Source organism: Sparus aurata, chromosome 4 (genome assembly GCF_900880675.1).
Source record: "Sparus aurata chromosome 4, fSpaAur1.1, whole genome shotgun sequence".
Classification (NCBI taxonomy): domain Eukaryota; kingdom Metazoa; phylum Chordata; class Actinopteri; order Spariformes; family Sparidae; genus Sparus; species Sparus aurata.
The window spans coordinates 29,418,788-29,446,314 of NC_044190.1; the positions used below are offsets into that span (position 1 = coordinate 29,418,788).

At 43.7% G+C, this 27,527-nt stretch overlaps 1 protein-coding gene across 1 annotated transcript; it reads left to right on the forward strand.

The window, feature by feature from the left end:
- Nucleotides 1-1,051: 1,051 nt before the first annotated feature.
- Nucleotides 1,052-27,151, forward strand: LOC115579827 (globoside alpha-1,3-N-acetylgalactosaminyltransferase 1-like). The gene is made up of 11 exons (XM_030413512.1): nt 1,052-1,229; nt 17,981-18,022; nt 18,375-18,512; nt 22,089-22,121; nt 22,898-23,032; nt 23,238-23,346; nt 25,415-25,528; nt 25,697-25,813; nt 26,032-26,162; nt 26,447-26,524; nt 26,666-27,151. The coding sequence occupies exons 1-11, from the start codon at nt 1,165-1,167 to the stop codon at nt 26,811-26,813; spliced, it is 1,110 nt and encodes a 369-aa protein (XP_030269372.1). The 5' UTR covers nt 1,052-1,164; the 3' UTR covers nt 26,814-27,151.
- The last annotated feature ends 376 nt before the right edge of the window (nt 27,152-27,527 follow it).

Sequence of the window (27,527 nt, forward strand, 5' to 3'; positions counted from 1 at the left end):
GTATTGCTTGATTTTCTGTTATTTCTTGTATTCCTCTGAAGTTGAGTGACTTTGAGTTCTACTAAAGTTTTGGTCAGTGTGTTCTTTTGTGTTTCAGTTAATTCCCTAGCCTCTTTGAGTTTTCCTCCTTCGGGAGCGTTTTGATTTGTAGTTTTATTAGCTCAGTGTAGCTTAGTTCTGTTTATAGCCTTTTTGCTTAATCCTCCTTGAGAGCGATTTTCGTTGTTTAATCCTTTTATAGATTAATTATTGTATTCAGATCAGTGCAGGTTTGCCTTTTGTGTTTTCCTCCCTCGGGGGCGATTTTCAGTTTTGTTTGGTGTTCTGTGCCTCGTTTTGTTTATTAGTCCCTCGTCCTTGTAGACGAGTTAGAGTTCATAGCCGGTTGAGTTGTCACTCTTACGGAAGTCGATACTTGAGTATCAGAATAAAATCCTGTATTTACCGTTCTCTGTCTGCACCTGAGTCCTCATTTTGCCTAGGCCTGACACTTATTCACTAGTGTCAGCGTGCTGCCACGTGGGTAGCTGGCTCATTTAATTTGCAATTTAAATTGTTCCAAACTGTAGCCCTCATAAGAGATACAGCCGTGAGAATACATATCAGTCTAGATGTTCCTAAATGCTTTCTGTTTAAGAACCACTGGATTATATTATATTCATGACACTTGAATGGAACAGAGCCATTGTTAATGTTATTAATAACACCAGTTTCCAAATTTGATGAAATATCTGCTTTAAATAGACCTAGATTAATAGCTGTTGGTCAAGGTGTCGCTTGATAACATAAATTACATTTTGTTTTGTGTAATTGAACATCAAATACAGACATGCAGAGAGAGAGAAGACAGATGGATTGAAAGAGGAGTAAAGGAATCCATCTATGTCAAACTGGAATGACTAAGTTTGAGAAAAGGAAGTGATCTAAAACATTTCTTATCACCTGCCTACCTGGTGTAAGGACACTCCCACATAGAGTTTGATACATGAAACTCCGCTCCAGTGATTTAGAAGGGAGGGACCTATTTGGATAGGAGGTGAAACATCAAGATACTGAAAAACAAGTCCAGTTGCCTATGATATCGCACTTTGGATGTGCAGTAGTGTTTTAGTTACAGATACAGTTTGATTCAGCGTTAGCTTGTAAATAATCAAAGGAGTTAATATGCTGCGTTCCTACTCAAGGATCCACATTTTTATCGTTCTTGCCTTTCTTCTTGTCCTTTTTGGGTAAGCCTTTTCACTTGTTGTACTTCACTACTACATCTTATTTTTAAGGAAGGGGAAAGATATATCTATTAAACAAACAAAATATGAATTTCTGTAGTTCCAAAAGTCTTTTTAAAATGATTTTTCAATTAGGCAAGGCAAATTGTATATTACAATTCAGACACAAGGCGACTCAAAGTTCTTTACAGGGGTATAATAATTACATAAAAAGAATAAAAAATGTACAATTCATTAAAAACAAGTAGGACAAGAACTACATTCAAGATGATGAAGTTTTTGATTTAAACACATAGCTGAAACATTGTGCTTCATTTTCAGGACTTATATTTTGGTCTGCTTTGCTTGTCTTCGAGTTAAAATGTCTGCTGCACTGAACCAAAAAGATAGGTTCTCTTGTGAGGACAGTAAATAACAGCCAGGCCATGTGAAAGTAGTGTGAGCTGTTGACATGGTGTAAGAGGACACTAAGCAGATGTCTCATTTGTTTAAGTGAGCTCTCTAAGCTTCAGGTTGACAATGTCTATCCACCTTTTATTGAGTCTGCACCCACATTCGCTTTTAGCTTCTGGTATCAATAAAATGCAAAATGTAAAACCTATAACAGCAGCGTAGACCAAACCATTCATTCTTAAAGTGTCCTTGTTGGATTTATGTGACCAAGTCGTTCAATAGAAAACTTCAGATTAAATGACTAAAATAAGGTTTTGGAAGGCACTGACATCTGCAATCATATGACTCATGGAGGGTCCAATTCATATACTGTGTGCCTCTTAATGGGTTCAGTGGTAAATTGTTATATCCTCCACCCAGTTAGTTGCTGATTATCCCATGGCTTCGAAATTACCTGCAATGTCACAAATCATGTTCATGAGCACAGTGAAGATTTATACTTCTCAGCAGTAAATGTGAAAACTAATCTCTACACAGATATCATTCTACACAATGGGGCTCAAACATTAGACTGTAGGAACAAGAAGAACCAGATAAGAGTGGTAACTAGTGTCGCATGTCTGGTATTTTCCATCTACACCAGTTATTGGCTGTGCAGGATGAGCAAGGCGGATCAGTTCAGCTCTCTCCATCCCTGATGTTTGTTGGTTTTGCTTTGTGTAATTGAATATCAAGCATTTGATGTGTGGTAACAGTGTGGCCACACCTTTTTTTCTGTCCCTCAGTGGTTAAGACTTGAGCATTGTTTAACTAGACAACATCCCTCATTGTGGATATGCGTTTGGCTTGTTTTTAATCTATAAACCATCCAAAACATACACTTAACAGAGACTGCTCCATTTTAGATTTAATAAACTAATGACACTACTGATCGTGCCATTTTAATTGATAAATTATTGAACTGGGCTGGCTCAAGGCTTTAATGGATTATATGAATGAATGAATGAATGAATCCTTTATTTATTCAGGGAATGTCAATTGAGGCCAAGATCTCTTTTCCAATGACGTCCTGAGTACAAAATACATGAAAACACATATACAATGTGATCATAAATTACAATTACAATCAGACAACAGAACATTGAACAACAGGCACTTGAAACTATCTAAAGAAATAAGATGATTTAGCTCAAGAGCACACTGTAAGTCATTCCACTTCTGAGGGGCATAGACCTGAAAAGCAGTCTTCCCAAATTCAGTCCTTACATTGGGAATGTTTAAAATCAAGGACTCTTGTGAACGAGTGTGCAAATTACAAGTTCTAAATTAGATTAAATTGATAAAATAGTAAGGTGAAACATTTAGCAGGCCTTGTAGATATAAAGCATCCAATCATATCATACTGCAATGTTCATATCAACAACTACATGTCTTCCTATGCTACTCTCTTATGTGGGGTTCCTTAAAGGGTCTTGTTATTGTTATGCAACGTTCGGGCAATCAGCCTGTGACACTTCTTACTAGCTGTACTTATTGTTTTAACACCATAACCTCATAACAATCTAACTAACTGAATGTCTCAAGATTTCCTCCATCACAATTCTGACAAAGCTGAGGTCTTTGTGATCAGTCCTCATTGTTATAGTAAGGAGGTCAGTCCCTATATTGGGCCCTTTGCTAACAATATCAAGACCATCTCTAAGAATCTTAGTCGTCTGTTTGGCCAACATTTGAATTTTGATTTTGCCATAGACCTTTTTCACAGCAGCCATATCATCATGAAATATGAGGTAAACACTGGTTTAATTAATGAACCACCATGCAAAATAGCAGCATTGTGACTCGGACATGGAACAGAATCCTAATTAGTATTATTGGTATCACGTGCGTTCACCCGACTTTTTGACACCAAACTGGCTGCTGTGAGAACAACCTCTTAGCAGTAGACCATATGACTTCTCAATGCAGTCAGAGACAGGACAGAGGTTTATTCACTAGTGTCGGTGTGCTGCCACGTTGGTAGCTGGCTCATTTGCCTGTTGTTCCAGCCTGTAGCCCTGACAAGAGTTACCGGTTAATTCAATGTTGAGGCTTCGTTAAAATATCAGGAGTGTTTACTAAGTTTGCACCTGTAAAGCCTTGTAATTCTGACTCACTGAGAATTCATGCATACAAAATATACCTGTCTAAACTATCTCGATACCGATACTGAAACGATGCCACGGCGGAAAACTAAAAATTCATCAAAAGTAATGGCATAAAATATTAGATGACAGAATGTGGAACTTAAAATTTTTTATTTCTTTTTATTAATTAAAACACTTACATTTAAAAAGTCAAAATAAAAATATATATTTTTGTAAAAGCTGCTGAGCTTTATAGCTACTTAAACTGTTATAACAACAATGAAATGATTATGCAGCTGTTTAACTTAGCTGCCAATGTGGTTACAAGCATCTCTGTATCCAAGAAGACAAGTGTCTTCTTGTTTTGTTCACTTGTCTTGTTTGCTCTCAGAGATTATTAAATAACCTGATTTTTCATTAAAAGTTCAGTGTGTCAAGACTGTAAATCTGTTGTGTTCTTGTCTGGTTTTGTCTTGTGGGTTCTTGTATTTGATTTCCATGTCTTTGTATTTTGTCTTGTGTCTTGTTCTTCCATGCCCTCATGTGTCCTTTAAGTTCTCCTGTGTATTTTCCTATGTTCCCTCTGGCTCCCTCTGTCTATTGTTTTGTTCCCCTCATGTCCTCGTGTGCTCCTCCCCTTCGTTACTTCACCTGTTGGTCCACCTCACCTGTTCCTCGTCTTGTCATCAGTGTCTGTGTACTTAGTCTGTGTGTTTCCCTTCACTCCCTGTCTGGTCATTGTTCTTGTCAGCGTCCGTCTTTGTCCATGCTCCATGCTCCATGCTCCATGCTCCAGTTCCTGTGCCTCTGTCTGTTCCTTGTTCCCCCACGGTATGTGTTTTTGGAGTTTTGCTTTTTGCATCTTTGATTTGAACTTTGCCTTTTTCTTTGTACTTTGTCTTGCTTTAATTGGCTACTTTGCCTCGCTTTCATTTGCTACTTTGCCTGCTTCAGTTTTTGTGTTCAGCTTTTAAATAAAGCTCGCCTTTTGTTCCCCACGCCCTGCCTCTTGTCCGTAACTGCATTTGGGTCCACCTTCCCCTTTTCCTGAGTCTTCCCTTTAACCCCCCACCTGACAGAATGACCAGACCAAAGATAGACCCAGCAGTTAACGGCCATGAAATAATTAAATGGTACTGGGACTTCATGACCAATCCTGCTAGTAGGGCTCGTCAAGTTGCTGCTAGCAAACTCTTCTTCCGGGACGCAGCCCAAACCCACGCCACAGCCACAGCCACAGCCAAGCTACCAGCCCAAACCCATGCCTCAGCTCCAGCCCCAGCCCATGCCGTAGCCACAGCTGGGCTACCAGCCCAGGCCTCAGTCTCGACCCCAGGGCCTGCAGGTCCTGAGGCGTCTCCTTTCTGGGGAACCCGCCTGGCCTTCAAGGTTTCCCCGCCTAGGAAGCGCCGCTCTCGGTGGCGTCCGGGCTCCTTGAGGTCTGGCACCCTCCTTTGCTCGCCGACACCTGCCAGTGGCCCTCAGTCGGCGGCCCGGTCGACACCTGCCAGTGGCCTTCAGTCGGCGGCCCGGTCGACACCTGCCAGTGGCCTTCAGTCGGCGGCCCGGTCGACACCTGCCAGTGGCCTTCAGTCGGCGGCCCGGTCGACACCTGCCAGTGGCCTTCAGTCGGCGGCCCGGTCGACACCTGCCAGTGGCCTTCAGTCGGCGGCCCGGTCGACACCTGCCAGTGGCCTTCAGTCGGCGGCCCGGTCGACACCTGCCAGTGGCCTTCAGTCGGCGGCCCGGTCGACACCTGCCAGTGGCCTTCAGTCGGCGGCCCGGTCGACACCTGCCAGTGGCCTTCAGTCGGCGGCCCGGTCGACACCTGCCAGTGGCCTTCAGTCGGCGGCCCGGTCGACACCTGCCAGTGGCCTTCAGTCGGCGGCCCGGTCGACACCTGCCAGTGGCCTTCAGTCGGCGGCCCGGTCGACACCTGCCAGTGGCCTTCAGTCGGCGGCCCGGTCGACACCTGCCAGTGGCCTTCAGTCGGCGGCCCGGTCGACACCTGCCAGTGGCCTTCAGTCGGCGGCCCGGTCGACACCTGCCAGTGGCCTTCAGTCGGCGGCCCGGTCGACACCTGCCAGTGGCCTTCAGTCGGCGGCCCGGTCGACACCTGTTCCTGCCAGTGGATTCCAGTCGGCGGACCTGATGGCGCCTGTTCCTGCCAGTGGATTCCAGTCGGCGGACCTGATGGCGCCTGTTCCTGCCTGTGGCCTTCAGTCGGCGGACCTGATGGCGCCTGTTCCTGCCTGTGGCCTTCAGTCGGCGGACCTGATGGCGCCTGTTCCTGCCTGTGGCCTTCAGTCGGCGGCCCTGATGGCGCCTGTTCCTGCCTGTGGCCTTCAGTCGGCGGACCTGATGGCGCCTGTTCCTGCCTGTGGCCTTCAGTCGGCGGACCTGATGGCGCCCGTCCCGGCACCTCGGTCGGAGGCCCGGCCGAGGCCCGTCCCGGCACCTCGGTCGGAGGCCCGGCCGAGGCCCGTCCCTGCACCTCGGTCGGAGGCCCGGCCGAGGCCCGTCCCTGCACCTCGGTCGGAGGCCCGGCCGAGGCCCGTCCCTGCACCTCGGTCGGAGGCCCGGCCGAGGCCCGTCCCTGCACCTCGGTCGGAGGCCCGGCCGAGGCCCGTTCCGGCACCTCGGTCGGAGGCCCGGCCGAGGCCCGTTCCGGCACCTCGGTCGGAGGCCCGGCCGAGGCCCGTTCCTGCACCTCGGTCGGAGGCCCGGCCGAGGCCCGTTCCTGCACCTCGGTCGGAGGCCCGGCCGAGGCCCGTTCCTACACCTCGGTGTGAGGACCGGCCGAGGCCCATGCCAAGTTCAGACCCTGCACCTCGGTCGGAGGCCCGGCCGAGGCCCGTTCCTGCACCTCGGTCGGAGGCCCGGCCGAGGCCCATGCCAAGTTCAGACCCTGCACCTCGGTCGGAGGCCCGGCCGAGGCCCGTTCCTGCACCTCGGTCGGAGGCCCGGCCGAGGCCCGTTCCTGCACTTCGGTCGGAGGCCCGGCCGAGTCCCACGCCAAGTCCAGCGCCTGCACCTCGGTCGGAGGCCCGGCCGAGTCCCACGCCAAGTCCAGCGCCTGCTCCTCGGTCGGAGGCCCGGCCGAGTCCCACGCAGCCAGCGCCTGCTCCTCGGTCGGAGGGCCCCGGCCGAGTCCCACGCAAGTCCAGCGCCTGCTCCTCGGTCGGAGGCCCGGCCGAGTCCCACGCCAAGTCCAGCGCCTGCTCCTCGGTCGGAGGCCCGGCCGAGTCCCACGCCAAGTCCAGCGCCTGCTCCTCGGTCGGAGGCCCGGCCGAGTCCCACGCCAAGTCCAGCGCCTGCTCCTCGGTCGGAGGCCCGGCCGAGTCCCATGCCAAGTCCAGTGCCAGCTCCTTGGTCGGAGGCCAGGCCGAGGTCGTCTGCCGCCAGCGACCCTTTATTGGCTCACAGGCCACCAGCTCCCTGCGAACCTCTGTTGGTGGCCCAGGAGGGTTTCCCAGTCAGCGATCCGGCCTCAAGAGGGCTTCAGCCTTCGCCTCCGCCGCCGGCCTCCAGTGGGTCCCAGCCCACGTCTTCGCCACCGGCCTCCAGTGGGTCCGAGCCCACGTCTTCGCCACCGGCCTCCAGTGGGTCCGAGCCCACGTCTTCGCCGCCGGCCTCCAGTGGGTCTCAGCCCACGCCTTCGCCTTCGCCGCCGGCCGCCAGTGGGTCCCAGCCCACGCCTTCGTCACCGGCCTCCAGGATGCCTACGTCTACGCCTTCGTCGCCGGCCTCCAGGATGCCTACGTCTTCGCCTTCGTCGCCGGCCTTCAGAACGTCTTCGTCTTCGTCGCCGGCCTCTAGTGGGTCCCAGTCCACGTCCCCGGCCTCTAGTGGGTCCCAGTCCACGTCCCCGGCCTCTAGGGGGCCCCAGCCCACGTCCCCGGCCTCCAGTGGGTTCCAGTCCTTGCCCCCACCCTCCTGTTTTGGACCTTGGCCCTCCTCCTGACCCCCCTCCACCCTCCCAGCTTCACATGAACTTAAGTATTGAGGGACATCTGGGAGCTGTCCCTTGAGGGGGGGGTACTGTCAAGACTGTAAATCTGTTGTGTTCTTGTCTGGTTTTGTCTTGTGGGTTCTTGTATTTGATTTCCATGTCTTTGTATTTTGTCTTGTGTCTTGTTCTTCCATGCCCTCATGTGTCCTTTAAGTTCTCCTGTGTATTTTCCTATGTTCCCTCTGGCTCCCTCTGTCTATTGTTTTGTTCCCCTCGTGTGCTCCTCCCCTTCGTTACTTCACCTGTTGGTCCACCTCACCTGTTCCGCATCTTGTCATCAGTGTCTGTGTACTTAGTCTGTGTGTTTCCCTTCACTCCCTGTCTGGTCATTGTTCTTGTCAGCGTCCGTCTTTGTCCATGCTCCATGCTCCATGCTCCATGCTCCAGTTCCTGTGCCTCTGTCTGTTCCTTGTTCCCCCACGGTATGTGTTTTTGGAGTTTTGCTTTTTGCATCTTTGATTTGAACTTTGCCTTTTTCTTTGTACTTTGTCTTGCTTTAATTGGCTACTTTGCCTCGCTTTCATTTGCTACTTTGCCTGCTTCAGTTTTTGTGTTCAGCTTTTAAATAAAGCTCGCCTTTTGTTCCCCACGCCCTGCCTCTTGTCCGTAACTGCATTTGGGTCCACCTTCCCCTTTTCCTGAGTCTTCCCTTTAACCCCCCACCTGACACAGTGCTTGTAGTAGAAAAGTTAACAGCACATTAACTTCAATTTTATTCAGCTTAAAAATACATAAATGACATTAACTGTAAGTCAATTCATATAAGTTGTAGTTTAGTACAACACAAATGACCCAGACCTAGTGGAGGTCTGTGCTGTAAAAAAGTGTTGTATGCAAATGCTAAGGATGCATACAGTCCCACAGCCCTCCCCCCTCTTAGAAGATCTGACCACAACCTGGTCCTGCTGACCCCTAAGCAGGGTTGGGAGGGTTACTTTAAAAATGTAGTCCGATACAGTTACTAATTACCTGTTAAAAAATGTAGTCAGTAACGTAATCCAAGTACCACAATATTAAAGTAATGTAACTTGATTACTTTAAGTTACTTTTGGATTACCTCAATACACATGCAAATAAAGACTTCCTCTGAGGAACACATAAAGCAAATTAAAAATTTAATTAAAAGGTATGTTAGATTTATTCAGTTTTATTCCTTGCCTACTTACTATTCAGCTGTATTCAAGAATTACATCACATATTAAAATAATAATAACAATAATAATGGTAATTATTAGTGGGCTGTGCTCGCCAGCCCACTATGGACACCTCTATAGCAGAGCTATAAATGAAATGAAATGCTCCATTTACTCCAATGTAAATCGGGAGAAGGATTTGCAAAACTGCGGCCTTTTTTAACTCGCTCCTATTACCGTATTTCTGAAACTAGGACCTCAAAACTTGATGAGTGTGTTCTTTAAGGCCTTTCCCGCTTGATGGTGAGGAAACCTTGCTGATGCCATGTTTGCTTTGTCGTCACGGGGGAAAGCGCACAGCCCACTCTCGCGATTTCCCGACTTCCCGATTTCCCGACAAATTTCCCATAAGGAATGAATGGGACGAGGTCAAAAAAGTCGCAAATCTGCGACGTTTTTCAAACATCTCCTGTTCGGGCATATGTTCACGTGGAAACACCATTCCAGCTTTAAAATGTAGGCACAAGTCCTGAGTATTTTTGTTGTATTTGAACTTTATTCCTACGATGTGTAGTTTTTGAACTGTGACCCTTGAATGGTGGTGAGTGATTTTGGAGAAATTCAGGGTTTTCAATGAGTGTGTATGGCGGAATGTTCGTGCAGCAGAGTTGAGAGGGCCAACTGACAGAGTGAGAGAGATTCAAAAATTCGCTCCGAGATTTTCTCTTTCCGTGACGATCCTGATCACAAATTAGGCTCAAAAACAGTGATACTTTCCAGAGTTGTAGCCACACTTGTCTTCTTTCTCCCAATGTGTCCACTTTATCGGTAGGATTTATGGTTTTTGAATTATCGACCGCTAACCGACAAGAGTAGCTGTCAAATGCTCCATTTACTCCAATGTAAATCGGGAGAAGGATTTCCAAAACTGCAACCCTTTTTAACTCGCTGCCATTTCCACATTTCTGAAGCTAGGACCACAAAACTTAATGAGTGTGTTCTTTAAGGCCTTTCTGGCTCGATCGTGAAAAAAAATTGTCGATATCATGTATGATTTTGACCAAATAGCACTAGTTTGACATCCGAGATGTGAGGCAGAAATTGCTCTCAAATCAGCTCCCTCACAATCCGTTGCTACGGCCCTTGCCAACGGTCACCTAGCAACCAAAAACAGCTGGGCCAAGAGAGAGAGTGACAGACAGACAGACAGGAGACACACATCAGACAGACAGACAGACAGACAGACACACAGGAGACACACATCAGACAGACAGACAGACAGACAGACACACAGGAGACACACATCAGACAGACAGACAGACACACAGGAGACACACATCAGACAGACAGACAGACAGACACACAGGAGACACACATCAGACAGACAGACAGACAGACAGACACACAGGAGACACACTTTAGACAGACAGAAAGACAGACAGGAGACACACATCAGACAGACAGACGGACAGACAGACAGAGCGACATGTAGACACACACACAGAGCTGCTTAAGCGTGCTCTCACATGCACACAGACGCGCACACACAGAATATTTCCCAGCATTTAAACGACATTAAACGATCATTTTTTCACTCATTCAATGTGCGGCTTGATCGGACTCTGTATGCTATAATTCAGTTCTCTAGAATATTAATCTTTCGCGTCGTAAGACGCGAACAGCTGCGAGACACTTCCCATAAGGAATGAATGGGATGAGGTCAAAAAACTCGCAAGTCTGTGATGTTTTTCAAACATCTCCTGCTCTGGCATACATTCAGCTAGAAACACCATTCCAGCTTTAAAATGTAGGCACAGGTCTTGAGTATTTTTGTTGTATTTGAACTTTTTTCCTATGATGTGTAGTTTTTGAACTGTGATCCTTGAACGATGGTGAGTGATTTTGGAGAAATTCTGGGTTTTCAATGATTGTGTATGGGGGAATGTTCATGCAGCAGAGTGGAGAGGGCCAGCTGACTCCGTCACAGGCCGTTGCTACGGCCCCTGCCAACTGTCACCTAGCAACCGAAATCAGCTGGGCAAAGAGAGAGAGTGACAGACAGACAGACAGACAGACAGGAGACATACATCAGACAGACAGACAGACAGACAGGAGACACACATCGGACAGACAGACAGACAGACAGACAGGAGACACACATGAGACAGACAGACAGACAGAGAGACATGTACACACACACACACACACACACTCACACACACACACACACACACACACACACACACAGCAATGCTTAAGCGTGCACTCACATGCCCACAAACGCACACACAGTATATTTCCCAACATTTAAACTACATTTAATGATTATTTTTTTGCTCATTCAATGCGCGGCTCGATCGGACTCGGGTTGCTATTATTCAGCTTTACGAAATGTTAATTTTTCACGACATAAGTCGCGAAAACTGCGATAAAGTTTCCCATAAGGAATGAATGGGACGAGGTCAAAAAACTCGCAAATCTGCGATTTTTTCAAACATCTCCTGCTCGGGCATACGTTCACGTGGAAACACCATTCCAGCTTTAAAATGTAGGCACAAGTCCTGAGTATTTTTGTTGTATTTGAACTTTTTTCCTACGATGTGTAGTTTTTGAACTGTGACCCTTGAATGGCGGTGAGTGATTTTGGAGAAATTCAGGGTTTTCAATGAGTGTGTATGGCGGAATGTTCGTGCAGCACAGTGGAGAGGACCAACTGACAGAGTGAGCGAGATTCAAAAACCGCTCAGCGATTTTCTCTTTCCGTGACGATCCTGGCCACAAATTAGGCTCAAAAACAGTGATACTCTCCAGAGTTGTAGCCACACTTGTCTTCTTTCTCCCAATGTGTCCACTTTATCGGTAGGATTTACGGTTTTTGAATTATCGACCGCTAACCGACAAGAGTAGCTCTGAAATGCTCCATTTACTCCAATGTAAATCGGGAGAAGGATTTCCAAAACTGCACGCTTTTTTAACTCGCTGCCATTTCCACATTTCTGAAGCTAGGACCACAAAACTTAATGAGTGTGTTCTTTAAGGCCTTTCTGGCTCGATCGTGAAAAAAAATTGTTGATATCATGTAAGATTTTGACCAAATAGCACTAGCCAACCAAAAACAGCTGGGCCAAGAGAGAGAGTGACAGACAGACAGACACTAGACACACATCAGACAGACAGACAGACAGACAGACACACAGGAGACACACATCAGACAGACAGAAAGACAGACAGGAGACACACATCAGACAGACAGACGGACAGACAGACAGAGCGACATGTAGACACACACACACAGAGCTGCTTAAGCGTGCTCTCACATGCACACAGACGCACACACACAGTATATTTCCCAACATTTAAACTACATTAAACGATCATTTTTTCACTCATTCAATGTGCGGCTTGATCGGACTCTGTATGCTATAATTCAGTTTTCTAGAATATTAATCTTTCGCGTCGTAAGACGCGAACAGCTGCGAGACACTTACCATAAGGAATGAATGGGATGAGGTCAAAAAACTCGCAAATCTGCGATGTTTTTCAAACATCTCCTGCTCTGGCATACATTCAGCTAGAAACACCATTCCAGCTTTAAAATGTAGGCACAGGTCTTGAGTATTTTTGTTGTATTTGAACTTTTTTCCTATGATGTGTAGTTTTTGAACTGTGATCCTTGAACGATGGTGAGTGATTTTGGAGAAATTCTGGGTTTTCAATGATTGTGTATGGGGGAATGTTCGTGCAGCAGAGTGGAGAGGGCCAACTGACTCCCTCACAGTCCGTTGCTACGGCCCCTGCCAACTGTCACCTAGCAACCGAAATCAGCTGGGCAAAGAGAGAGAGTGACAGACATACAGACAGGAGACACACATCGGACAGACAGGAGACACACATGAGACAGACAGACAGAGAGACATGTAGACACACACACACACAGCCATGCTTAAGCGTGCACTCACATACTCACACACAAAGGCACACACACAGTATATTTCCCAACGTTTAAACTACATTTAACGATTATTTTTTCACTCATTCAATGTGCGGCTTGATTGGACTCTGTTTGCTATTATTCAGTTTTCCAGAATATTAATGTTTCACGTTGTAAGACGCGAACAGCTGCGAGACACTTCCCATAAGGAATGAATGGGATGAGGTCAAAAAACTGGCAACTCTGCGATGTTTTTCCAACATCTCCTGCTCTGGCATACATTCACCTAGAAAAACTATTCAAACTTTAAAATGTAGGCACAAGTCCTGTGTATTTGAGCTGCATTTGAACTTTTTTCCTAAGATGTATAATTTTTGAACGGTGAGAGACTTTAAAAAACTCTCAGGAATGTTATCTTTCAGTGATGCTCCCAGCCACAAACTTTACTCAAAAACAGTGATATTTTCCAGAGTTGTAGCCACACTTGTCTTTCTGCCAATGTGTCGACTTTATCGGTAGGATTTATGGTTTTGGATTTATCTGCCTCTAACCGACAAGAGTACCTCTCGCCTGGTCCATTCAGCTCTCAACTGCTCCATTCACTCCAATGTAAATCGGAAAGAGGATTTGCAAAACTGCGGCCTTTTTTAACTCGCTCCTATTACCACATTTCTGAAACTAGGACCACAAAACTTGATGTGTCTGTTCCTTAAGGCCTTTCCCGCTTGATGGTGAGGAAACTTTGCTGATGCCATGTTTGCTTTTTCGTCACGGGGCAAAGCGCACAGCCCACTCTCGCGATTTCCCGGCGGGGAATTGTCTAGTTATTAGTGTTATTGTAACTACTAGGCCTATTTCTAGTAATAGCAGTAGTAAAACACCCCCACATATAGGATGTGTGTCACTTATTTGTCCCCCAAAATTACCCATACAATTTCCTAATATAATCATGCTATTTAAATACCTTGTTGTGATGTAAGTGTTAGTGACCCATTTCAGTCACTACAGGTTTTTCAGGCAATTTTATAACGTACAAGCCTCACAAGGTGGCAGTAGCTACATCTCAAGTGCCTATGGGGCCCTCGAAAGTCAACGAGTTTTCCACGATGAAGTCCGTGCAAATGTTTCACAATAAAAGCCTACTGAGCTATTTATGTTAGAGGACTTTTAATTTGAGACGGACACAGGAAGTGTTGAGTTTGTATTAACAAGGTAATGTCTTTATTTTAACAGGGCAAACGGGAGCGAACCAAAACGAGCCTTTAAAACTACCAAAAAACCTAAACACGTACCATCCTGGTCACCAGCAGCACCACCCACAGACCCAGTAGTAATACCTAGTAGCAGCAACAGCAGTACTAGTTGTTACAATGACAGCCCGAGCCTGGTTAGCAGGCTAACTAATGTTAACTTTAGCTAACAGAATTTCTGTGTAGCTAGCTAACGTTCACAGTTTCGCTTACCATTAAATGTTTCTTTAAATTAGATGTGGTGTCCTTGGACGATGACAGTGTGTGCACAGCTGGGAGGCATAGCTTGCACTGTACAGTGATGTTGTTCCCTCTTACTTCTTTAGAAACAAAGTAATGGCGAAATTTCCACGCAGTGAAAGCATTCTTTTTACTCTAGCGATCGAGTCCATAATGAGCCGCCTGGCTTCACTTGAGAGCAGAGCGTCATTGTGACTGACTTGTAGTGAACTGTAGTAATGTGTGCGCGCGTGCATACGGCATTGCCGCATTGGCAAGTGTTAGATTAATTCATTCACATTTATTAATCATTCATCATCATATATTTTAATTGTAATCCAACTAATAATCCCCTTTTTTCCAGATGTACCTGTAATCTGATTACGTCTTTTTTTTCTGTAACTGTAACGGAATACAGTTACTGCTTTTTTGTATCCTAATTACGTAACGCCGTTACATGTACTCCGTTACTCCCCAAGCCTGCCCCTAAGTATATGCCTGTTGTTCAGCGGCAGCCTGTCCACACTAGGAGCGTGAGGAGGTGGACTCAGGAGGCTGCTGACGCACTACAGGACTGCTTTGAGTCGACAGACTGGGATGCACTTGTTGAGCCACATGGAGAGGATCTCGACAGCATGACCGACTGCATCACAGAATACATCAGGTTCTGTGAACACACCACCATGCCAACCCGGACTGTACGCTGCTTCCCTAATAATAAGCCATGGATCACCAATGACCTGAAAGCCCTTCTTAACAAGAAGAAGAGGGCGTTCAGGTCTGGAGACAGGGAAGAACTGAGGAGAGTGCAGCATGAATTCAGGGATATGCTGAGGGCCTGTAAAGACACCTACAGGAGGAAGCTGGAGGCCAAACTCCAGCAGAATAATGTATGGGATGTGTGGACTGGTATGAAGCAGATCACTGGGTGTAAGGTGAGCGGCAGACAGTCATCGGGTAGCCTGGAGAGGGCAAACGAGCTGAACAGATTCTTCAATAGGTTCAGCTCACAGCCTTCTGTCGTCTCCCTGACACCTCCAGACCCCCACACACCCTCACTGCCCCAAATGCTTCCTCCCCTCCTCCCTCACTCCTCTGATGTGAGCTCTCCTGTGCAGCACCTCTCCTTCTTCTCCTCCTCCTCCTCCTCCACCTCTTCCTCCTCCACCTCCTCCTCCTCTACCTTCACCTCCTCCTCCACCTCCTCGTCCTCCACTGAAGACACCAGCAGCCTCCCCCGCATGACTGTGACTACAGGCCATGTTAGGAGACAGCTGGAGAGACTCCACCAGCAGAAGGCTGCAAGCCCTGACGGAATTAGCCCCAGGAACCTGAAGACGTGCCAGCCAGCTGTCTCCTGTCTTACAACACCTCTACAACCTGAGCCTTGGTCAGGAGAGAATACCGGTGCTTTGGAAGACTTCCTGCCTGGTTCCTGTTCCAAAGAAGTCGAGGAGGTGGAGGATTACAAGTACCTGGGTGTTACCATAACCACAGACTGGACTGGAGATCTAACACTGAAGCTGTTTACAAGAAGGGGATGAGCAGACTTTACTTCCTGAGGAAGCTGAGATCCTTCAACGTGTGCAGCAAGATGTTGGAGATCATTTATCAGTCTGTGGTGGCCAGTGTACTTTTCTTTGCTGTGGTTTGTTGGGGAAGCAGCATTGGAGCCAGCAACACCAACAGACTCAACAAACTGATCAGGAAGGCTGGCTCTGTGATTGGCTGCAAACAGGACACTCTGGAGGCTGTGGTGGAGAGGAGGACACTGAAAAAACTGTTATCCATCATGGATAATCCTATCCACCCTCTCCAACTCACACCTGTCAGACAGCGGAGCACCTTCTCCGGAAGACTGCTTCAGCTTCGCTGTCGTAGCAATAGATACAGGAAATCTTTCCTGCCACAATCCATCACTTTATACAACAACTCTCTCACCTCTGCCTGACAGAGAACTCTGGTCTCTCTACTGTTTTGTTGTATATATTATTATTGTTATAGTATATTTTGCATATTTTGTTTTGTTGTATATATTATTGTTGTCTATTGTTTAGAGCACACTGTGCACTGTATATATACACTATGTATATATTGGATTCTATTTATGTTATGTACGAAGTGTTTTATTTGCGGACCCACTACTGCTGTAACAAAATAATTTCCCAGTCTGGGATCATTAAAGTAATTCTATCTATCTATAATATCTAATCAGACCATTTTTTAATAATATAATTTAGAATATATATTATAAATGATTGACAAAAATGTACATGCTATGATAATATTACTAGTACTGATTGACTTAGAATAGATCATTTATAAGTGGTGTTGTTGATCAGCATACTTGGTCATTACAGATTTAAAGCATCGTTTACAGACGGCTTTGTGGTGTCTGTGGGCTTGCCCTTACTGTTGGCAACATAAGCGTGTGTCTGCTTTTAGTTTTTTGCCTAGGACGGTCGGCAGAAGGACTCATGCCACGTTCAGCCATGTCTGTGTCGCTCTGCTCTGTGACTGTCTGTCACGGTAAAACCACGCCCACTCTGTCTGCAGGCAGTTAGGAAGCAGAGAGAAGCTGCACACAGACACGCTGCCCCGCTGTTGCACAAAGTTCATAAAGTACCGATACTAATAAAACGTGAAAAAGTATTGTTTTTAATGGCTGGGTACCGCGGTACCTTTCTAGTATTGGTTCACCGTGCAACACTACACCAAACTCATCACAACTCAAGCTAAAGGAAAAGCATTGGAAGACAAAAAATAAAACATGATAATCCTAATCTGATTTTAGACAAATTCTTTCCCGGAGAGTACCCTCAGAAGCTTTAATCACTGTATGTCATGTCCCACCAGGGAAACCAAGACTTGTCTGCCCATTGTGATGGCTCTCTTAAAAACACCTTTAAATTGATTCCACTCCTCCTGTTGGGCTCAGCAGATCACAATAGTGTCAGTCTGGTTCTAACATGCCATCATCAGAGGGGGAAAGTGTCTGGTAGAACCTTAAAGCTGTAGACAGAGAAGCAACATTGACACAGCAATGTTAAACTCCTGTCCACAGGATCCACCTGTATTGTAACTAGTAAACCATCAGTGAGACACAAGGCTTAATTGTACAGGGTCTTGTGAGAACAGGAAATAGCAACCCGGCCATGTAAAAGTAGTGTGAGCTGTTGACATGTGTATGAGGACACTAAGCAGATGTCTCATTTGTTTACGTGAGCTCTCTAAGCTTCAGGTTGACAATGTCTATCCATCTTTTATTGAGTCTGCACTCACATTTGCTTTTAGCTTCTGGTATCAATCTCTCAAAGGTCAAACACAAAAATGTGCTCAATGAGGTCTTGCACATATTTTTTGCTAAGTTTGTGTTTGTACCATACTTTCTGTATTTGTTGAGTTTGAAAAATTTCGTGGGGCCAATGTAGGGACATGCATTGCAAATTATCTTTGCCTATGAATGCTGTACTATGTGGCAGGACATGCTACATGCTTGTTCCTAAACAAATTTACATGAAATAAATAAATAAATAAAGATCGTTAACGTAGTAACAAGTAACTGGATTTATCATTGGCATAATATTGCATATTTTTACTTTTTGTTTAAGTTTTCCGGGGTGGTAACTAGCGCTGTATACACTTTTACTGGATGTTCTCTGGTTAACTTGTACATGTATGTCTTCACAGGGGGATCTATATTTACTTAGGGTATGACTCCTCCACCTTCAGGTAAGTCTTCTGTTAGACTGAAAGTACATATCAATTTAAATACACGCAACATAGCATCAAACTAACCAACACACCAAAGGAGTTGAAGCCATTAAACCAACAACTCAAAGAGAGTATGCACAGATTCCCACAAAACAAACACCCACCCACTTGTCACACAATAACAGAGCTGCTGACTGGAGTTAATATTATGCTACTTTTTCAAATTAAACACACTCTTTGAAGTTACTCATTAAGCCTGTCACTCCCTAAAGATTTATAGGGCAGCATTTTGTCAAACTACACACCTTTTTTCCATTTTAACAAGTGAATTCTGTCATATCATTAATTATTGTTGTGTTTCCTTTTTAAGCTTGTGCCAGCCATGTAATAAAAGCTCAGAGCCAGATGTGAAGTCGACAATGGCAAAGGTTATGGAAGACATAGTGGGGCCAACAGAGTGCCAGGAGAAGGGCAGCTGGAAGATCGGAGACCTCACAATGAATTATGGGTGAGAGTGCTAACAGAGAGGATCAGCTGGGTCAAATACAGCTCCAATTTACACTTGCCATGACTCAGGTTCACACCTTTGCCCTGTAAATGGATCATCTACAGGGTCATAAAAGTAAACTCACGTTACTGCACCTCTGCTGCTGCCCCCAGATGCTGGCTACACAATTTCAGCTTCACTTCCCTGGATGTTACCTCGCAACTAAAAACCTTTCTGCAGTGTACTCAGGAGATATTGGATATTATTGTACAAGGGAAGCACATGTTCAGTGCAGATAGCACTTTTGACACAAAAGAAAAGCACAACCTTCTAGCCTGCTGCTGCCCTGCCCATGAACAGTAAGTGAAGGGATGGATAAATGGACAATACAAGCAAATGACTTTTCAGCAGCGCCGGTCCTGATCTCCCTGGGGCTCTCACAGTCACAAGTGACACCCATAGTGCTTCCAATACAATCCTCCCTCCTTTAGAACAGTATGTTCCATCTGATGAAAAAAACAAGCAGATCTATATAGAAGAGAACCTGGCATAAACAAATAATATTTATGGAATAATTAATCAGTAACCACTGGTGGAATAGAGGTGCAATTATTAGTCCTATTACATTTAGCATTTTCACACTTATGGTTCCCTCGTCTCAAAGAGTTTTGTTTTTTTTAATGTGTCTTTGGTTAAATGTCTGAAATGAGGTCTGTGGTTACCACAGACTTAAGATATTAATATGTTTTGTTCTACAACATAAAAAACATAATTGGATGTCCCACAATTAAATACAGAGCGCTAACGTGTCATAGAAAGAGGTGGTTGTAACAAGTGGCTAAATGAGACAACACAAGCTGTCAGAGACATCAAACACTGAAGAGGGAGACTCATCTTCTCACTAGTCCATATTTACAGGCAGACTTTAGTTGCAAGCTATTCTTATTCTAATAATTATTTTATTCTAATCAGTCAGTAAAAAATGTGTATGTAATTGTGTGGTAGGATGTTTAGTGGTGGTGGTGTTTAAATCATGAGATGTTGTCTGTTTATAGCCTTACATCAGCTTTTGTACTGCTAGCGTACAATCTTTAAAAATCACAAAAGTGGTCTTAATTGTCTTGCTGAACGTGTGTAATGTGTTAGCATCATACACATGTGTTTGTCACAGAGATTATTTTCAAACAAAATAATAGAAAGTCCAATTAAAAAATTCCAATACACTGATAGTTGAAGGAACGAGGGCGATGCTTCCAGGCAGGCCTAAAAACCAGTGTCGTCCCTGCACCACTCTGTATAACTGACAACAAGCACTGTACTTAATGTGGATCTGCAAATTAACTACAAACTAAATTTACCAAACAAATGTAGTGGAGAGAAAGTAAAAAGTAGCAAAAAATGGATCATTGGTTGTTCAAATTTTGACACAAAGAGTTTCATTTTTTCTGCAAATTAATATAATTTATTCCGTCTCCTTGATTTCTAATGATCAGTATTGGCCCTTTAAAAGCCATGTTGGACAACTCCAAATTTTCACAGTGTGGTTTTGGTACTTTTACCGAAGTTAAAGATGTGAATATTTCTTTCCACACCCAATTGAACCTTGGCTGAGAGACAAAAAAAAAAGAACACAGAGAGCATGTCACAGAACAGAGAAGTGATGCACTGCCCAGGCTAGTGTTGTCACGAGACCAAAATTATGACTTTGTGTGATACCTGCCTAAACTTTCTCGATACCGATACTGAAACGATGCCACGGTGGAAAACCGTTCAAAAGTAATGAAATAAAATATTAGATGACAGAATGTGGAACTTAAAATGATTTATTTCTTTTTATTAATTAAAACACTTCAACTTAAAAAGTCAAAATAAAAATATATATTTTTGTAAAAGCTGCTGAGCTTTATAGCTACTTAAACTGTTATAACAACAATGAAATGATTATGCAGCTGTTTAACTTAGCTACCAATGTGGTTACAAGCATCTCTGTATCCAAGAAGACAAGTGTCTTCTTGTTTTGTTCATTTGTCTTGTTTGCCCTCAGAGATTATTAAATAACCTGATTTTTCATTAAAAGCTCAGCGCTTGTAGTAGAAAAAATTGACAACACATTAACTTCAATTTTATTCAGCATAAAAATAAATAAATGAGTATAAATGTAAGTCTGGCAATTCATAAAATAGGATAATACTTTATTCATCCCACAAAGGGAAATTTGCAATTTGCATTTCATGTTGATATAATTCAAATCCTGGATTATTAGCCTGCAAACTACATTAGTACAACACAAATGACCCAGACCGAGTGGAGGTCTGTGCTGTAATCAGACCATTTTCTAATAATATAAATGACAATATATATTATAAATGATTGACAAAATTGTACATGCTATGATGATATTACTAGTACTGATTGACTTAAAATAAATCATTTATAAGTGGTGTTGTTGATCAGCATACTTGGTCATTACGGATTTAAAGCATCGTTTACAGACGGGCTTTGTGGTGTCCGTGGGCTTGCCCTTACTGCTGGCGACCTTCTGCTCCGTGCGTCTGCTTTTTTTTGCCAGAAGCATTCGTGCCACTTTCAGTCATGTCTGTCTCGCTCTGCTCTGTGACTGTGTGTCACTGTAAAACCACGCCCACTCTGTCTGCAGGCACTGAGGAAGCAGAGAGAAGCTGCACACAGACACGCTGCCCCGCTGTCGCAAAAGTTTATAAAGTACCGATACTAAAAAAACGTGGAAAAGTATTGTTTTTAACAGCTGGGTACCGCGGTATCTTTCTAATATCGGTTCACTGTGCAACACTAGCCCAGACCCAGGAAGACAGACAGACTACAGAGAGATTCACTAGCACTGCACTATCACACATGAATGTCCATCCATCCATCGTCTGCAACCGCTTCATCCTTTTGATGGGGTCGCAGGAGGTTTTTGCTGGAGCCAATCCCAGCTGTCTCTGGGCGAGTGTAGGGTACTCCCTGGACAAGTCCCCAGCTCATCGCAGGGCACTCACTGATGGCAGAGGCCGCAATGCAAGGTGCATGTGCGCCGCCCATCAAGAGCAATTTGGGGTTCAGTATCTTGCTCAAGGACACTTTGACATGCAGCTCAGCCCGGAGCTGGGAATTCAACCAGCGACCTTCTGATCACTGGCCGACCTGCTCTACCCACTTGGCTACAGCCGCCCACATGTAATAGTTTCTAAATAGTTAAGTTTACCTGACTGCTGTTCATGCGATTCACTCTCATATTCTTATGTACCATACTCTTATCTTTGAGTTGTACACATTGACACGAGAGGGAGGGAGGCCCTTAACTCGGGGGACCCTGCCCAACTTGTGTGCGTACCGTACAGGGCCGAGCGGCTGGTAGTTCAGGAAAACAGCACACAGCAGGTCTGACATGACACGGCTCCATGGGATGACGATGCTTTCCTCTGGTGTCTGGTCGTCTGGTTTCATTTTATGGATCGTCTATGTTAAGTGTTTTACTTCAGTCCATTAATTTTCTGTATCTCTTGTACTTTACCTCATGTATTTCCTCTTTTGTTTAACTAAGTTACATTTGTTTAGATCTTTTCTCTTTTTTTCCAGGGTGAAATATGCTCAGCCAAGCACACAGCAAGGGTAAGTTATTAAAAACCATATATTGAATTATTCTGCTGGGAATAATCCCTGTGACAACCTTTGATTAAAATATCAGACGTTGAACGTGTCACTGTGGCACTCCTATCACATGTATTAAAGAAATAATAATGTTCAAATCATCTTCTGAAATAAGTTTGTGTCCGTGTACAACTATGAAGTCACTTTTGGTGAAACCTTTATAGCTTTTATAGGCATTTTTCCATGGATTTTTTGTGCCCCTGAAGCCCAGGTGCAAATATTGTGTGTGTGTGTGTGTGTGTGTGTGTGTGTGTGTGTGTGTGTGTGTGTGTGTGTGTGTGTGTGTGTGTGTGTGTCGGTGTGTGTCGTGTGTGTGTGTGTGTGTGTGTGTGTGTGTGTGTGTTAAAAAGGACAGCTGAAACAGATAAGACATTTTAGGGAATATAAATGTTTTTGTAATATCTGTCACATTATAATAGCTACTATAAGGCCACGATAACTTTCTGATTGATCAGGTAAAGACATTTTTTTTTGTTTGGCAAACAAATCGATCCACTTACACTGCCTGCAACCTAAAGACTGTAATCTTTGATGCTGACTGCATAATGGCGACCTGCCTTACCATATATGACAATAATTACATGTAGCTTGTGAGCACAAATAAGCAAATCTGTTATAGTGAACTGTGGATAAGTGCCACAGCTAACTGAATATTGCATACACGGAGCCAAACTAGAGGAAAGAAGAGATTAAATCCTACAAAATGTTTTTATCCACAATGTCTTTGTTCTCTGCAGACGCACTGATGTGAACTCAGTGACAAACTGGAACGCTCCTCTGGTTTGGGAGGGAACCTTTGATCCAGTGGTTATCGATGCAATCTATAAGAAAATGGATCCAAGAATTGCTGTGGTGGTGTTTGCTGTTGGCAAGTAGGTGCACAGGATTTTTCTCACATGATATTGTTGGGAGTGAGGTTCGATCCGATCCACTGCTCCAAGCTGAAATCTTCATCCTACAACCGTATATCTACTTCACATAAATGCGTCTTATCTTCTTGTATTGTATTTTTTTTTTTATTTTCTTGTCCTAAATTAATGTTTTATCCTTCTGGCTTGCTTTTTCCTACCTGAACAGATACACACGCTTCCTGGAGGCCTTCCTGCAGACGGGTGAAAAGTACTTTATGGTTGGCTTCAGAGTCACTTACTACATCTTCACAGACCATAAAGAAGAAGTCCCCAATGTGAGTTATACTTTGCATGTGTAAATTATATTTTGTCCTTAAACATCAACACCACCATCTAACAATACATGCCACAATATAATGTTACTTGATAATACTTTATAATAAGAAAAACGATTCACAGAAGTCTTGGCAGGAAAAGAACAGGTGTAACTGATGGCATTAATGTCTCAGTTACGGTAGCTTTGTCAGTAAGCTGAGGTGTGTAATAAAAGGCCAGACAGGAAATGGCACACCACACGTAGCATTACTAAAGTTGTGTTGTGTGCAATATATGAGATTTGAGATAGGAGGAAATTATTAAGTTGAGGGAGAGATTAACTGAGACTTCAAATTCAACCATTTCAACCAGAGACAAATAACCAGTGTTGGGCAAGTTACTGAAAATTAGTAATTAGTTACAGTTACTAGTTACTTCGTTTAAAAGTAATTGAATTACTTTACCAATTACTGCATATCAAAAGTAATTAGTTACTAGGGAAAGTAACTTTTAAGATACTTTTATGTCTGCTTTTGAAAAGTAAATATGAACAGTACTGAACAGTCAAACACAATAAACATCATTTTTAGACCTATTTATTGTAATCAACAGGGCAACAGGCCTTCAAATCAAGCAGTAGTACCAAACTTATAAAACAGCTTCTCTTTGATGTGGATAGGTTCTTTACACCTGCACATAAATGCCAACTCAGCACTACATTTTTGTCTTTTTTTGATGAGTGAAAAGTAATGTCAGTACTTCCAGGAGACAAAGCTCACTCTATCTGCACTATCAGCCATGCTGTTGTTTAATGCTGATTGACTGATTCGATTGGTGTATCAATGCGTCATCATGAGGTGCATGCGTGCAGTAGGTGAATGAATGGGAGAGGAAGGAAAGCGAAGCAGGTGACAGGAGTAGATCAAGCAGTTGATATAGCCTACAGTATAGGCTGCAGTTTCCCTGTGAATAAAGGCAACGACTCCACAAGATACATCAAAGCTCCCTGGTATTATATCCTGACCAGCTTAAAAGGGGGTTTACCCCGAAGGTAAACACAAAGTTCGACCCTGGAGGAAATCATCTCCCCTGTTCTTCCCGACCACGGTCCTGGAGCCGAACAGGAATGGTGAATTGTCTGCAAGCGTTAATTTTTCCCAAAAGGGAGTAACGCGAGTAACGAACTCATTTAAATTTCAGTAATTGTATTTGCGTTACTTGATTAAAAAATATATTTCGTTACATGCTCGTTACTGCTAAAGGTAGTGGACTTACAATAACACGTTACTTTGTAGCGCGTTACTCCCAACACTGCAGGTAACAGAAAAACTATGCAAGAACAAAATGTATGATGATTTTGTAATGGCAGAGAAGACAGGAGGGGATGGTGTGCCATGATTTTGTGCTTATTTAAATGTAAATCACTTCACTCTTTCCATAAAACAGTTACAGTGTGGGTTTGGCTTCCTTTATCTCAGCAGTGAAGAGCTCTGAGGAGCAGCATCTCAGGAAACGTTTGAGGAGGCTAGACTTCAGGCCGATGTACGGGAAAGCTCGGAACCTAACAGTTAAAACATACGAAATTCTGAGATCGATAAATTGTTTAGCCAACCATTCCTTTGTTGTGATGCAGAAACCTCCAGACAGATGAAGCCACCTTATAGAAAGAGGCTGATGTTGTGCAAAAACACATAACTATTCTTCAGAGTTCAAAATGCAGTTTCATTTGCAGGGTAAAGTACACAGGTTGTGTATATTATCACAGTGAAGTAGAGGATGTTGTTCAAACTACCACTGGCAAGAGGAAGGAGAGAAGGAAAGGGTGGATGGAAGGAAGGAAGGAAGGAGAGAAGTGTTTTGTATATAATGGTATAGTAGATACAAGGCGTTATCATGTTTACTTTTTTGAATTTAGTTTAATCCACATTTTTGAAAAATACATTCAGACAAAATTTCGAACATTTAAACACAGTATTTTGTTGGGTTTGTTTTGGTTGCCTCAACATTTTCAGCTACAAACATCAAATTAACAGTGCTTGAAGATTTCATTTATAATTAATCCATTCAAGTTTTTATATGACCTGTCAGATTAATCTTGGTGAGGGGCGGAAGATCTCAGTACTCGATGTCCCCAGTGCCACCCGCTGGCAGGACGTAGTACTGGGCAGGATGAAATGGGCAACCATCGCCATTGACAAGCAGGTAAGAAGTGAAAGGTGCAGAAGCTTTAGGATCATCACTGCTTGTTCTTCATTAGCTCATCAACATTCAGCTCTTACAAATTAAAAAACAGATGACAAAAAAGATTCAACAACTTTTATTTCATGATAATGTTGTGTAATAACAAAACGTCATCTGTAATATTTGCAGATCCGTAGCAAAGCAGACTATCTATTTATGATGGATGTCGACAGTGTCTTCCACAACCGATTCGGAGCCGAGTCTCTCAGTCAGCTGACTGGTGTTCTCCACCGTGGCTACTACAAGGTTTCAACTCTCTTCCATACAGTATATTCACTTCAAGTTAATAAAAACATGATGTAATGACGTGTTTTTAACTTCTTTCATCGTATTTTATGCTGCTTGATCATCGATTGTCGACTGATTAATCTATTAAGCCATGTGTTGTGCTTTTTTTTGCCTCAATCTGATCAGTCACTACGTAAGTAATTGTCTTGATTCATTTCCCCCATTTTTTTCCTCAGACTGATAGGGATCAATTTCCGTATGAGCGCCGAAACCTGTCCAGGGCCTACATCTCTGCTGGTGAAGGAGACTATTATTACACTGCTGCTGTGTGGGGCGGATACCTGGAGGACATGTACAAGCTGGTCAAGTAATCAAAACCAAATGACCTTTTCAGTTGTTTCTGTGCTATTTCAAGTATTAAGAGGGCCAATATTCAGTTGAAAGAGATAGTAATGATTGGACAGAGCACAAGTGACAGAGCAGTGCATTTTTATATACTTAATGGATAAAAGCCTTTGCCCTCTGGACCCTGTGCATGTTTAATAATTTTATACTGTACATGTTCTCTCATGAAAATGCTCTGTGACTTTGTCTACATAACGCATAACCACTGTCTCGTCCCAGAATTTCTGTCTCTTTTTTTTTTACAAGATACTGTTACATGCAGTCGGAGGAGGACGCCAAGAACAACATTGAAGCTGTGTGGCAGGAAGAGAGTCACCTCAACAAGTACAGTGTGACATTTCATTTCCTTGTTTTTTTATGATTCTTATCATCTGTAAGAGGACAGTTTACATCTTATCTACAGCATGTTCCAGATGTGTTATAGAGTATAAATAGCTTATCTGCCCCCTTCTCTCTCACATAAAGGTACTTTTTGTACAACAAGCCAACCAAGGTGCTGTCTCCAGAGTACTTGTGGTCAGACTATGATCAGGTACCAGCGGACATTAAAGTCGTCAGGATCTCCCAGTTGGTCAAGAACTATGCAGAAGTGCGGCCCAATGGTGGACAGTGATGTCAAGATGATCATATTCTTGCCATAAAAACAACACTCTGAACAACCACATTTGAAAAAAAACTGGGATAGCTGGTGTTCATAAAAGGTTATCTGCACTTATTTGTATCATCTGTGTTTTTTTCTTCTGTAAGGTACAGGTGTATAGGTCAAAGGTGTATACATTCTCATGTTGTCCCCCAGTGATATTGTAGTGCATGCAGGATATTATCTGTTAATGACCAAAGATGTAATCCCACTGTACACTGAGTTTAACTGAACTGAATTTAAGTTCTTGTTTTTATATAGAAATTGTTTCCAAAAAAGTTGCTGATTAATAAAGTTTACTTTGACGTTAATCATGACTAATTACTTGACTGTGTATGCGCAAGTATGCATTTATCTGTGTGTGCCTTTAGTTTTATGGGGACTTTTAAATAGATGATTCTTGAAGATCAACGTTATCAACAGTATTAATATGTCTAACTTAAAAACAAATGTTGTTAAAAATTCCAATTTACTTACTGTAAGGCAATAATAAACATTTATAATAACATTTCCATGATGAACAGGCACTATATAACAGATAGGAAACAATACAACACAGAGACAATATAATTTGGTATAGAAAGAAAAGATTAAGATAAAATAACAGAAAAAAAATAGGCCTACATTGATATCATTTTCTGGCTCTGGCACATTTGGATTTTATCAATTTAAGAATATCACTATAAT

Excerpts from the sequence above, each read along its gene's own strand:
- LOC115579827 (XM_030413512.1), top strand. The coding sequence starts at position 1,165 with ATGCTGCGTTCCTACTCAAGGATCCACATTTTTATCGTTCTTGCCTTT. Across the intron at positions 18,513-22,088 it reads GACCTCACAATGAATTATGG|GGTGAAATATGCTCAGCCAA; the intron begins GTGAGAGTGCTA and ends CTTTTTTTCCAG. Across the intron at positions 23,033-23,237 it reads GTGGTGTTTGCTGTTGGCAA|ATACACACGCTTCCTGGAGG; the intron begins GTAGGTGCACAG and ends CTACCTGAACAG.